A 12,544-nucleotide genomic window follows, 5' to 3' on the forward strand; every position below is an offset into this window, starting at 1 on the left:
GGACAAAAACAGCTAAAATATTATTCAAAATATCTTCTTCTGTGATTATTTGTCTCATACAGGTATGGAACGACATGAAGGTGAGTAAAAGATCACAGGATTTCCTCATTCACATTCAGAATACAACCAAATGAGTCATGCTTACAGATACATTTTCCATAGAAACTAATTTTTCATATAAGTTCTCCCTTCAGTCTATGTGTTATTTCTATCTTTCTTTTATCATTTATTTGTTTAAATCACATAAAAACATTGACTTTTCTTTGCACATTCCATCATATAATACATAATGACCTGCAAAATAAGTGAAATGGGTTTCAAATCAGTAACACACACACACACACACACACAAAACTTAATAATTTTTAATATTTTCCTGACTGGCATTACTTCCTCTTCAGCACAGCGAACAAGAAAGGTGAATTGTGTAGGTGCAGTTCAATTAGTGTTTGTCACACAGATCTCAAGTGTCATGCACACAATAAGACACAAGAAAAGGAGGATGAACTGATCGCTGAATGGCACATTACACATTAGAGGGTGTGTGAGTACGGAGGAATTACTTTTGTGACATTCATGAAGGCATTTGGACGTAACAGGGTGGGGTTCATAACTTTACTGATGGCTAAGTGAGAGGACCTATATTCATACCGCTTCTTTTAATTACACTCCCTTTATTTTTATCAAGCGGTCTCATCCAGTCTTCCTGGTTTAAATCATTAAGTTGATTTAATTTATTAAAGAACATTTGAACACATTCTAAAGTCAAAATATGCTATATTCCACACTTGATCACAATTTTGAAAGCATTTTCTCTTCATTTTCTATTAAAGTCATGGTCACTGAGCCCCCAGAGTGCATCGTTACCAGACAGTGTTAGAACATCAGTGAACAATCAAGCACTGCCAGGTAAGATGTACCCTAGAGACAATGAATTCTTCTGCATCATAGCATTCAAATGTTCCAGCCAAAGAATACATATATTTTCATTGCATACTTTCCTTTGTGTATTTGTGTGTGCATTTATTTGCATAGTCTGCACATCCACACCCAGATGCAAAGCATTTTTAACGATGCTTGAGGAGGACCATCTGCATCATTACCAGGCAGTATTAGAGAAGATATAACATCCAAAACTGCCTTGTAAGATGGAGATAGTCATCCAGTGTTTGCCATGTTTTTTTTTCTCCATCTAATTGTTTTCAGTTCGGCATGAAACATGAGGGGAGCCAAGGACTCTATGCTAATGTGTATCACTATAAAATCAGAGTTACTGTTCTTTAGCAAGACATTGTAAGGTGTTTGTTAATGATTACTATTTTCATGACTGGCCCATCTTTTTTTATAGCTTTATGCATTTCCTTTAAACACCGCTTATCTTGCAACAGACCCCAAAGGCTTTTGATGTAAGCATATTACCGTGCATGTTCATTTGGACTGGACCACTTCCAGTTTCACTGTGCGCTTACTCATTTTCTTGAAAGCTATTATTAGAAAAAAAAGAACACATTGTAACACCAGAAGTTTATTTCTTAGGTGTACGCCCTGGCCTGCATCCTTGGAAACCATGACCTCTGAGACGTCTCCATGACCTGGGAGAGTTTGACTAATTGGTCGCACCTTCATCAAAACAAAATTGTGTCTACAGCCACCAAATCCCATAACAGCCACACAACATAGGTGGTAAGGAAAGCGCTTAGTCATGCTAATCAAAATGGCTGATCTTTGTCACCTATACCTGAGTGTGCACCTGACTGACCCCTCACCTGTACAATAGATTAGATAAGATTAGATTAGATAACTCACTTACTACTGAAACCAAGCTAAGTAAGTTTTTACATTTTGGCTCTATAGTTGCTTAAAGCTCACAGTATCAATCAAGATCACAAGATCAATTAAGGTTACATTTTCTCTTCCTTATAACTTTTTATTAGAACACTTTCAAGTGAAGAGACGAAAAATTGTGTGTATGAGATTGTATCAGCACTCAGATTTCATGAGCGTGTGTCCATGTATCAACCAATTTTTAAAGTTTATAAATAGTTTCTCAAATGCAACAAGTCTAATTTATGTTTAATTTGTACAAACCACCTTATATTATAACATTAAAAACTTTTGTTGCATTGCTGAACATAATTTATTTTAATGCTTTACATTTTCTACTTCATACCCCCTTTGTTTTAAACTGATCAAACAGGTTTGACACACTACGGAAGTGAAAGTTAACATGCTGGGCACTCATAGTCCTTTATGTTTCACAAATCTTAATTATCCATATTTCAGACTAAAATTCATACTTGATTTTTACATGAAAGAATGAAAGGAAGATTTTGTTTATCTAAAAAATAATTTCTCTTTTTTCCATCTCATTGTGCTTTTTAATAGTTTACTATTAGCATTTACTAATAGTAAACTATAATATTATATATGACCTGAGATACATATAAAAACTTTTTTTTTTTGCAATTGATTTTTTTGTTGTTGTAATTATTTAATCAAATTGTTGAACATATTCAAAAAAAAAAAAAAAAAAGATTAAAATAAAACAACTATTAGTTACCCTATGAATTCCTGTTGCCGTCATTCAGTATGGAGTCCCGAACAAGAGATGCCATTGTGTCGCAGTGTCGCTTTAGCTGAGGAAGATCACTTCCTGCTCCTTCCACTTGTTAAAGGTATGATTGCTCGTTCCACGTTAGGCCAAACCTCTCGAACCGGTCTAAAGATACCTGATGAAGTCGCATAGACAATAGTAATGGAGTCTCAAGCATGAGAAGAAACACATTCTCCTAAAGCTCCTGAAGCGAAGAAACTGTTCCTACAAAACATCTAGGTTTTCAGGTACACCTTGGAGCCCTGCCCAGGTGTCATTTTTACGCTGGGACCAATCCCTGGCCTTCTTCTAAGAGCAGGTGTGTCTTGTGTTCTGTGATTGGTTAGTTTAATGTGGAAGTGCCTCAGGGTTTCTGAGTACACAAATGAGACAAGCTTTTAACCTTCAAAAAGACCACGCCCCATCCTCCGTCTCTCTTGTTCTGGGTCAGACTGCAGGGCAACAGACAAGAATAAGCTTCCTCTCCTCTGTATTCAGTGTTACTCTCCTTTCTAGCGCTCATCATTAGATTAGAGCTGTAAAAAAGACATTCAGCAATCAGTAAATGTGTCCTCTGTGAGGCCCTATGATCATTTACATTGTTTACACTGATAATAAACTCCACTGGGGCATTGAATAGACAATATGAAAACAGCAGAAATGAAACTGAAGGCCCAACTGATAAATATGCTATTTACTGTATTTCTCCATTATTAATTCATTTGCCTGTAAAAAAAAAAAACTAACAAAAAACAATAAAAAATTAAATAATCTCTAATTCAAAGACATAAACAGAAAACACTATAGATAAAAAAAAATTTTTTACAACGATTATGCAAGATTATCAATCAATGTTTAAATAAAAAAATGTTTAACATCAAAACATCAAAGACTTGAGTATGAATCAAATTGTCCTTTTGTTATAGATTTAAACTATTTGATTATTAAATTCAGACTGGCTTATCAGTTCAAATTGCAGTGAGAGCTTGTGTTCATTTTTATTACTTAAAGATGAAGAGAAAGTAATAAGTCTGCACACCTGTAATAATATTTTAACTTAAATCTGGTATACACACACACACACACACACACACACACACACACACACACACACACACACACATACATACATACGTATGTATGTGTGTGTGACCCTGGCCACAAAACCAGTCATAAGTAGCATGGGTATATTTGTAGCAAAAGACAAAAATACATTGTATGGGATAAATTTATAGATTTTTATTTTATGGCAAAACTCATTAGGATATTAGGCCTAAGTAAAGATCATGTTTCATGAAGATATTTTGTAAATTTCCTACCATAAATACATCAGAACTTAATTTTTAATTGTAATATCTTAATTTGGACAACGTTAAAGGCGATTTTCTCAATATTTAGATTTTTTTGGACCCTCAGATTCCAGATTTTGTATCTTGGCCAAATATTGTCCTATCCTAATAGGACAATACATCAATGGAAAGCTTATTTATTCAGCTTTGAGATTATGTATAAATGTCATTTTCCAAAAATTGATCCTTTTGACTGGTTTTGTGGTCCAGGGTCCCATATATATACCAGTATATATATGTGTGTGTGTGTGTGTGTGTGTGTGTGTGTGTTTGTGGAAAAGGTACTTCGTCAGCAGACTGCTGACTATAAAAATAAAGATCCTCTCCCTTTGCCATCATAAAAGTACTATTAAATTGTGCTTTTAGCATTTAGAGCTGTATTTAAGGTTTCATTGGACAATGAAGTGCTTGTGCTAAAGGTCTGTTCAGAGATAGGTAGCATCACTTGCATGGGCTGCTTCAAAAAGAGCAGGTAAAAAAAGGTCAGATTGCTTTTCTGGCCATGAATCTGCAGATTTTTAATATATATATATATATATATATATATATATATATATATATATATATATATATATATATATATATATATATATATATATATATATATAGTTTGTCTATTTGATGCACACAATTCTTTAAACAATAAAAATGTACTGTAGATATGAGGCTCTCTGGATTTTGATGCCTATTTGCTGCATGTAATAAATAAAATTATTTACTTGTGCAGTCAATAATCAAATTTTAGTGCACCGAACAAAGGATCTGAGAATTCCAACTCTAACAGTTTAGAGTTTATGCTGGGACACGGGGACTGCATTGTAACCCAGGCAACAGGTCAATGCCTCACTATATCCACAAACCTGTGTGTGGATTGCTAATGAGATCCCTGAGGTCTTATTTGTGAGGCATGAGGATGGAGGAACACGGGGATCAGCTGGCTGTCAGGAGGCCCCCTGAGAAACCTGTACCTGAAAGAAGCAACAAAACATCAACCGTTTCCACAAAACAAACCATGCACGAGGGAAAATGCGCACCTGTATCTGAAACTGATCTAAACTAACATGGCTTGTTTGAGCATTATAGGAAGAGTAAGTGAAAGAATAATGGAACAGAGGAAGTGTATGTGTGTGAGAGGGAAGGTGGAAAGAGAGCGGGATAAAAAAGAAGGAATGGAAGAGGGAGGGTGGGGGCAGTGACCTGAGGGATTACTGGCCCAAGGGAATGAGTTGCCAGGATTCTCCAGCACACAAACACTCTATTGTGCCTCTTGTTGTTGCATCACATTCTCCCCACAGACAAGAATACAGTGGAAGGTTAATCATTTAACAATCTGAGATTTTGAATTTGAGATATTATTTACATTGCTTACAGCAGCAGACTGGCCTAGTAGGACTGTGCATCATCCTCTTGCTTTTCTGTGTGTCGTAAGTACAATGGCAAAATATATTGCTTCTATATTGTTTCTACAAAATGAACTTCAACCCTCAGCAAGATTCGCAAAACACTGAACATTCTTAAAATTCAAATAATTTTAAACTAATTATTAAATTTTAGTTAACATGATCTGATTTATTCTGAAGAATGCATTTCGTTTCGTATCATATTATTTCTCCACACTGTGTGGAAAATATTGCTAGATAATCACCGTTTCCTATGAGAAAAATGTTTCTTCCTCAAGGGAGCGCATGGCTGCTCAGAAAGCCGAAATCGCCATTGAGCTGCATTAAAATATAATCGATTATACAGCAGTAAATCTATTAATTCTAAAGATTGTACCTGTCATATAAATGAAAATAATTTAAAGCAATTGCGATTAAATTACATTTTATGATATATTAATCTCGTAATCGCCAACGACTGTGATTGGTCAAGTACAATCAGCGTTGAGAAAAGTAACAGGTAACACCTGAAAACACCGTCCCCTTCGGTGGTGGTCTAAAAAAATATTTTTTTCTTGAACAAAATCTTATTATCCATTAAATCGTAAATATACAGTGAAGTGTTAAAAAAGAAGAGCTACAATAAAAATGTATATCCGACAAATTCTCGCCCGCGAAGCTCCGCCCATTTCCTCACCACATGTTGTAAGACAACTGCCATTCACTTTATCTAGTCTTTTCTATGATCACCCCCTATGGGTGAGTTTTCTCTGAGAACAAGCACACGCTGAGCTCTTCTAACCAGAGCCGCTAGCAGTGAGTGTGAACTTGAGTGAAAGCTTGATTTCTTCATCTTGTCCTTTAATTATACGCTATCGCTGAGGTAAGAAGCATTGTATTATGGACTTTCAAATACCCGCTTAATTGTGACCATCTTCTAGCCAACATTACGTTTGATTTATATTGTAATCAGGTTTTTTCGTTAATCTCGGGATTCTCTGTACACTGTTATTCCGATATTTAGACAGAAAGCATTAAATTCTCAATTTCGAGTGTCTCACTAATAAAATGCTGGATGAGAGTCACCATAAATAAGCACGTGACACTGAGGACCATGATGAGTCGTGCTTTCCATCACGCCCACTCATATTCACACACTGTAATTGGATTAAATATTTGCAGAACAAACTATACGAGAAAGAAATCCGATTCCAGGAAGGAAATGAGTTTGAGACTCGCCATTGGCACTGAACAGTTGAAAAAATAGTGTTGATGTTTGTATTATGTGAAGGCAAAAACTTCTAGACCAGTTTAGTATGCTTTTAGTTTTCTGTTGACAGTATAATGACCAGAGTGTGACAGCTGCTAATCCAATTAGACCTGAGCTTCTCGTAATGCCCCAAGGAATAGCACAATCTTCAAAACACTATGTGTATATATGAAAGCTATTAATCATATATTGGCTTGAAAGAGATGTGGATTTATTCCTGCAGATGTTTCCCTTCAATAATGATTAGTCCTAATAACAGGAAAGAGGATTTGACAAAGTGACCCTGTGGGTCAGTAGCATTACTGTAAGGCAGATGGTGTTCTCAGGTTTCCTTGAAATCTCCTTTAGATGTGGTTAGATTTGTAGTTTCAGCAGAAGCAGACCCCTTTAGTTTATAATCTGATCTTTTTTACTTTTTATTTATTTATTGTTTTTTAAGGAACATGTCTATCCTAAAGATACATGCCCGTGAGATTTTTGATTCGAGGGGCAACCCCACTGTAGAGGTGGACCTCTACACAGAGAAAGGTGATTCCCCTTGACGTTTCTTTCCAAATTGAAAACTAAACTAAGAAGGTTTAGTGTACTGACATTACAAGCAGAATGAAAACTCACCTAGTGATTTTGAAACAGGTCTGTTTCGTGCTGCTGTCCCTAGTGGAGCGTCTACTGGAATCTATGAAGCATTGGAGCTGAGAGACAATGACAAGTCACGCTACCTGGGCAAAGGTAACTCTGCTTTTTCGTGTTTCTGATGAACTGAATTAAACTAGAAATCACAATTTATCTGGTTTTACAGGAAATAACCAAGACTTGCTGAGCTAGATTTGTTTACTGAACACAAAGGACTGTTTCTCTCCCCAGCTCTGTTTTTTTCCTGTCAGATTGGAAAGGAGGACTTATTAAATGTACTGATTAATAACTGGGTTCAGCCTTGTGTTAACAGGTACCCTAGTGAACTAGTGAGAAAACTTTTTTTTGGTTTGATGGATCTGAATTTGCACGAGATATTCAACCCAGTTTCAAATTCTGTGGTGTGAATTATGTATTATGAAATAATTATGTAAAATCTGAAGTGCTTGTGCATGTGTTTAAGATCGGTGAATAATGCAAGAATCTGTACTGTGGTATTTCAGTATTATTTAGTGCACAATGTTTGCATGGAATAAATCAGATTGTTTATGGCTCTCGCTTGGCTGACGTTACAAATTAGAAAAATCCGACAATCTATAGCTTTGTGGCATAAACAAAGGAAGGGAATGTAGAGATGTGCATGTGTCTAATTGCAGCACCATACAATCCACAATAACTTGTGCTTATACCTGTAGTATATTGCTCATATCTTCCTTCTTTTTCTGTGTAATGTAGGTGTATCAAAGGCTGTTGAGCATGTGAACCAAACTATTGCACCTGCCCTGATCAGCCAGGTGAGTATTTTATAATTTTATTCTGAAACAAAAGAAAATAGTAACTGTAAGTTTGTTGTATTGTTAATTTATATATATATTTTTGTCTGTCTTGCTCTCTTTCTCTCTGTCACATAGGGAATTCCTGTAGTTGAGCAAGAAAAGATTGACCAGTTCATGCTGGACCTGGATGGAACTGATAACAAGTGTAAATCATAATATTTACATGTTTATGCATTTAACAATAGGAAGGCAGTTGTCCTTTGCATTAAAATCCTTTCCCCTTAATGGTTGTTCTCCTTTAAGATTCTTACAACCAATTACCCAGTTAGATTACACTACAGTTAAAAAATGTTTGTCCAGTAAGAAAGAAATCAATACTTTTAATCAGCAAGAATGCATTAAACGGATCAAAAGTGACAGTAAATACATTTTTAATGTTACCAGAGATTTCTATTTAAAATAAATGCCTTGCTTTTGCTTTTTAGTTTTTTATATTTCACAAGATTGCTGTTTTTATTGTATTTTTAATCAAATAAATGCAACCTTGGTGAGCATATAAAATGTCTTTCAAAAACTTTAAAAATTATTACACACTGTAAACTTTTGAATGGTAGAGTACATTTGAAAACATTGTCACAAAAAAGGCAAATTCAAACACACAAGTGATAGTTTTTCATATTTAATGTATTGCAAATATTAGGTTTTGTGTCTAGTCATAGTCCTTTAATTCCTGTGTCTGTTTCGAATATCAGCTAAATTTGGTGCCAATGCCATCCTGGGTGTATCCCTGGCTGTGTGTAAGGCAGGAGCTGCAGAGAAAGGTGTTCCTCTGTATCGTCACATTGCTGACCTTGCTGGAAACTCTGAGGTCATCCTACCTGTGCCGGTGAGAAATATAAAACTCTTGTATTTGAAATGGTACAATACGGAAAAGTGCCATGCGACTGAAAATGTTAAAAGATCATTAATTAGATTGTGTTTGAGCTCAAAGAGATTTTCATTTTATTTTAAGAGGGCATTTAAGTGCAGACCAGCTTTGTCCTCATGAATAATTTCAGATTTTACAAGTAGCCTAAGCCATACAGACAGTTTTCCTATTTGCTTTCTTTTGTTATTTAAATCTTAATAAAAGTAAGAAAGCAAATTATGGTATCAAATATTATTCTGCCATTGAATTTTGCTTTTTGTTTTCCCAAAGGCCTTTAATGTGATCAATGGTGGCTCACATGCTGGCAATAAGTTGGCTATGCAGGAATTCATGATTCTGCCCATTGGGGCCAGTAGCTTTAAGGAAGCCATGCGCATTGGTGCAGAGGTGTACCACAATCTGAAGAATGTTATTAAGGGGAAATATGGCCAGGATGCCACCAATGTTGGGGATGAGGGGGGATTTGCGCCAAACATCCTGGAGAACCAAGAAGGTATCTGAAACCACAATTCGCACTGTTTGAAACTATACAACTGAAATGACTTGCAACTTTTTGTTGCTCTTTTCTCTATGCTTATAATAGCCCTAGAGCTGCTAAAGAGTGCCATCAGTAAAGCTGGATACACAGATGAGATTGTGATTGGCATGGATGTGGCGGCATCCGAATTCTATCGTGACGGAAAGTACGACTTGGACTTCAAGTCTCCTGATGACCCTGATCGATACATCAGCCCTGATGAGCTTGCTGACCTTTACAAAAGTTTCATTCAGGATTATCCAGGTATTCATCAGTCATTTGCTCTCTTATTTAATTACATTACCTATCTTTTCTTTGAGCGCAGACGCAGAGATGTGACTTTGTTTTTATCATTACTCTAGTGGTCACCGTTGAGGACCCCTTTGATCAAGATGATTGGGAGGCCTGGACCAATTTTACCAACAGCACGGACATACAGGTGGTGGGAGATGACCTTACTGTCACCAACCCCAAACGCATTGCTGACGCAGTGGAGAAGAAGGCTTGCAACTGCCTGTTGCTCAAAGTCAACCAGATCGGAAGTGTTACCGAATCCCTGCAGGCGTGAGTTCAAAACCCTGATCCTGCATTTGTACAATGATGCCACATTACCATATACTGATACCACATATAAATTTAAAGTGTATAGCTTTTTCATAAAATTGCCAAAATCTTAACACTTTGTCCATATATTTTCCATAATTTCAGTGTGGACTTTCTAATCCTTATGGAAGGATTTTAATTAATATTAATATTAATTACCACATCTGCTTTATCACTCTCTCAGAGTCGCGCATGTAACCTGCCAAAACCCAAACGGAATCTCAAATCCTTTAACATTAGAATTTCCGATGTCTACACGGAAACCTGTCAATCAATGTCAGGGGCGGGACTATACTATGGGGCGTGTTTGTATTGGGAGGTGACGTCACTCACAGATGATCGTGTCGTTTGCTTTGAAAAATGGAGGTAATCAGTAAAGTCTCCGCTAAAGGCAGCTGCCAATCAGTTCCTGCCTGTGTGAACAAACAGACAGTGCAACCTTCTTGGCACCTTACACAATAAATAATTCTGTCTTTTTTTTACCCCAAATGCAGCAATTATCAAATCTACACGTATTTACCTATATGCCACCTATATCTTATTCCTATCTTATAATGGAGCACCTGCCTCAAGATCTCTGTCTGTTTACACTCCGATTGATGCATGTGACAAAACAGAACATGCTGCTGCTACTTCTACTCTGCCTGCCCTAGATGTCACTTTACCAGTCAGGTCTAGCCGCAGCTGTCACAGAACATGCCACAGCCAAGGTGCATGTTAAATGCCACAGCCAAAGTTAATATTAAAAATCACATGCATTAATCGGTGTGTCCGGTAGCTGTAAACAGTGAGAGATCTTGAGACAGGCGTGACACTTGCGTGTTTGGGACGCACACTCCATAATGGATTAAAGCCATTGAATAAAATATATGGTAAGGTGGAAAATGGGCAAATAAGTATAGACTTGCACTGTCTGTTTGCTTACGAACATCAATCGGAGTGCAAACAGTAAAAGATCTTGAGGCAGGTGCAACGCGTGCTCCTTTACAGATTAAAAGTGAGGAATATAATATAATATAATATAAAATGTTCGGTTAATGGTATTAGTATTTGGCACAATAGTCTGTGACATGCACTTAATTAATACTGCTATTTAGATAAGATAGGCTCATAACTCGTAAGACATGGGAAATACAGTTGCAAATGGACTTTGAATTTCATTTGGCAGTCACTGTGTGTTCACGAAAACGCAAATGGTAAAGCAAGATTTGCAATTGCGTTTGGATTGTCAAAAATTATGCATCCACATATGGAAAACTCAATTGAAAATACAATTTGCAAGTCCTTTTGAAAATTGTCTGGAATATCCTTCCATAAATCCCTGTGAAAAATCCTATATAGTTTAAAAAAAATAAAAATAAATGTTTGTGAACTATTTGTAACATCCCCCTCACAGATGTAAGATGGCTCAGTCCAATGGCTGGGGTGTGATGGTGAGTCATCGTTCTGGGGAAACAGAGGACACGTTCATTGCTGACCTGGTTGTGGGACTTTGCACTGGACAGGTACTGAATATGCTTTAGATTAATCATAAAATTTAGGAATTTCATTTTAAGGTTACCTGTTCATGTTCAGGTAATTAACTCTTTATTTTTTCTCTTATTCAGATTAAAACAGGAGCCCCATGCCGTTCAGAGCGTCTGGCCAAATACAACCAGATCCTCAGGTAAGCTTACAGATAATTCTGTTAGAATAAAAATATTTTTGGTTCTAAACATATAGGCATACAAAAGCATATGTTTAACTTTTTTTTGCATACCTGCTTGTTTTCTTCATGCACAGAATCGAAGAGGAACTGGGGGATAAAGCTCGGTTTGCTGGGAAGAACTTCAGAAATCCACTGAACTGAGACCACAGTAGTACAATTAGAACTACTTACCCTTCCACAGTAAATGTACTAATAGTTCAGTTCGAGATGTGGCAATACATCAGAAAGCAGTATGTGTTATAACTAAAGATTGGATGGTTACAGGGACCATATCATCAAGGATACAGAAACAAGCATCGTAAACTTTGTGATGGTGTCCATTTGGATGAGTGATACATGTACAGTACTTGTGTGATGATGATTGTATTGCAAAAAAAAAAAAAAGAGCAAACAGTATTTTCCTGTAAATGCTGCATAGCAGATTCCTGAGGTCTGTGCTTGTGATAGTGGATACTGTTAAAATAAAAACATTACCTCAACTAATGAAAAAACCTTTGTATAGTATCATAATCTAAATAGTCTCCAGTTTGCCTGTTTCTGAGCATGTCTTGTGCAGATGGAAATACCAATTTTTTATTTCATAAAAAGTTTTTTTTTTTTTTTTTTACTACAACACTGATGAATGCTTGATTTTGATTGGTTGATAGTTTTCTAAAATTGCATGGCTATAAATAATTCCAGATCGTGATTTCAATATCACCTCTACAGTTTTTAGGTGATTTAAAATGGTATAAAACTAGTGGTAAAATAATGCTTTTGAATTAATTAAAAAAGAGGTAATAATGATC

The 12,544-nt window shown here is 36.2% G+C and overlaps 1 protein-coding gene and 1 long non-coding RNA gene across 3 annotated transcripts; one reads left to right on the top strand and one right to left on the bottom strand.

Moving 5' to 3' along the window:
* Nucleotides 1–1,559: 1,559 nt before the first annotated feature.
* Nucleotides 1,560–7,947, bottom strand: LOC131542143 (uncharacterized). Its single transcript, XR_009271667.1, has 3 exons — nt 7,207–7,947; nt 4,803–4,910; nt 1,560–3,129 (listed from the first exon to the last, which is right to left on the bottom strand). It is a non-coding gene; the product is annotated as an uncharacterized LOC131542143 (long non-coding RNA).
* eno1b (enolase 1b, (alpha)) lies at nt 5,259–12,258 on the top strand. 2 transcript variants are annotated; one of them, XM_058778479.1, is made up of 12 exons: nt 5,259–5,366; nt 7,031–7,119; nt 7,225–7,320; nt 7,960–8,018; nt 8,136–8,205; nt 8,753–8,886; nt 9,199–9,421; nt 9,512–9,709; nt 9,808–10,009; nt 11,445–11,553; nt 11,656–11,714; nt 11,831–12,258. In XM_058778479.1, exons 2-12 carry the CDS (start codon nt 7,035–7,037, stop codon nt 11,895–11,897), a joined length of 1,302 nt encoding a protein of 433 aa, XP_058634462.1. In that variant the 5' UTR covers nt 5,259–5,366; nt 7,031–7,034; the 3' UTR covers nt 11,898–12,258. The 2 variants fall into 2 exon arrangements, with proteins under 2 accessions (XP_058634462.1, XP_058634461.1); XM_058778478.1 differs by lacking the exon at nt 5,259–5,366 and adding an exon at nt 6,047–6,204.
* Nucleotides 12,259–12,544: the final 286 nt, after the last annotated feature.

This window comes from Onychostoma macrolepis, chromosome 06 (genome assembly GCF_012432095.1).
Source record: "Onychostoma macrolepis isolate SWU-2019 chromosome 06, ASM1243209v1, whole genome shotgun sequence".
In the NCBI taxonomy this organism is placed as follows: domain Eukaryota; kingdom Metazoa; phylum Chordata; class Actinopteri; order Cypriniformes; family Cyprinidae; genus Onychostoma; species Onychostoma macrolepis.

Coding starts and splice junctions, on each gene's coding strand:
- eno1b (XM_058778479.1), top strand. CDS start 7,035: ATGTCTATCCTAAAGATACATGCCCGTGAGATTTTTGATTCGAGGGGC. Junction 9,422..9,511: donor CATCCTGGAGAACCAAGAAG/GTATCTGAAACC, acceptor TGCTTATAATAG/CCCTAGAGCTGCTAAAGAGT. Junction 10,010..11,444: donor GTTACCGAATCCCTGCAGGC/GTGAGTTCAAAA, acceptor TCCCCCTCACAG/ATGTAAGATGGCTCAGTCCA.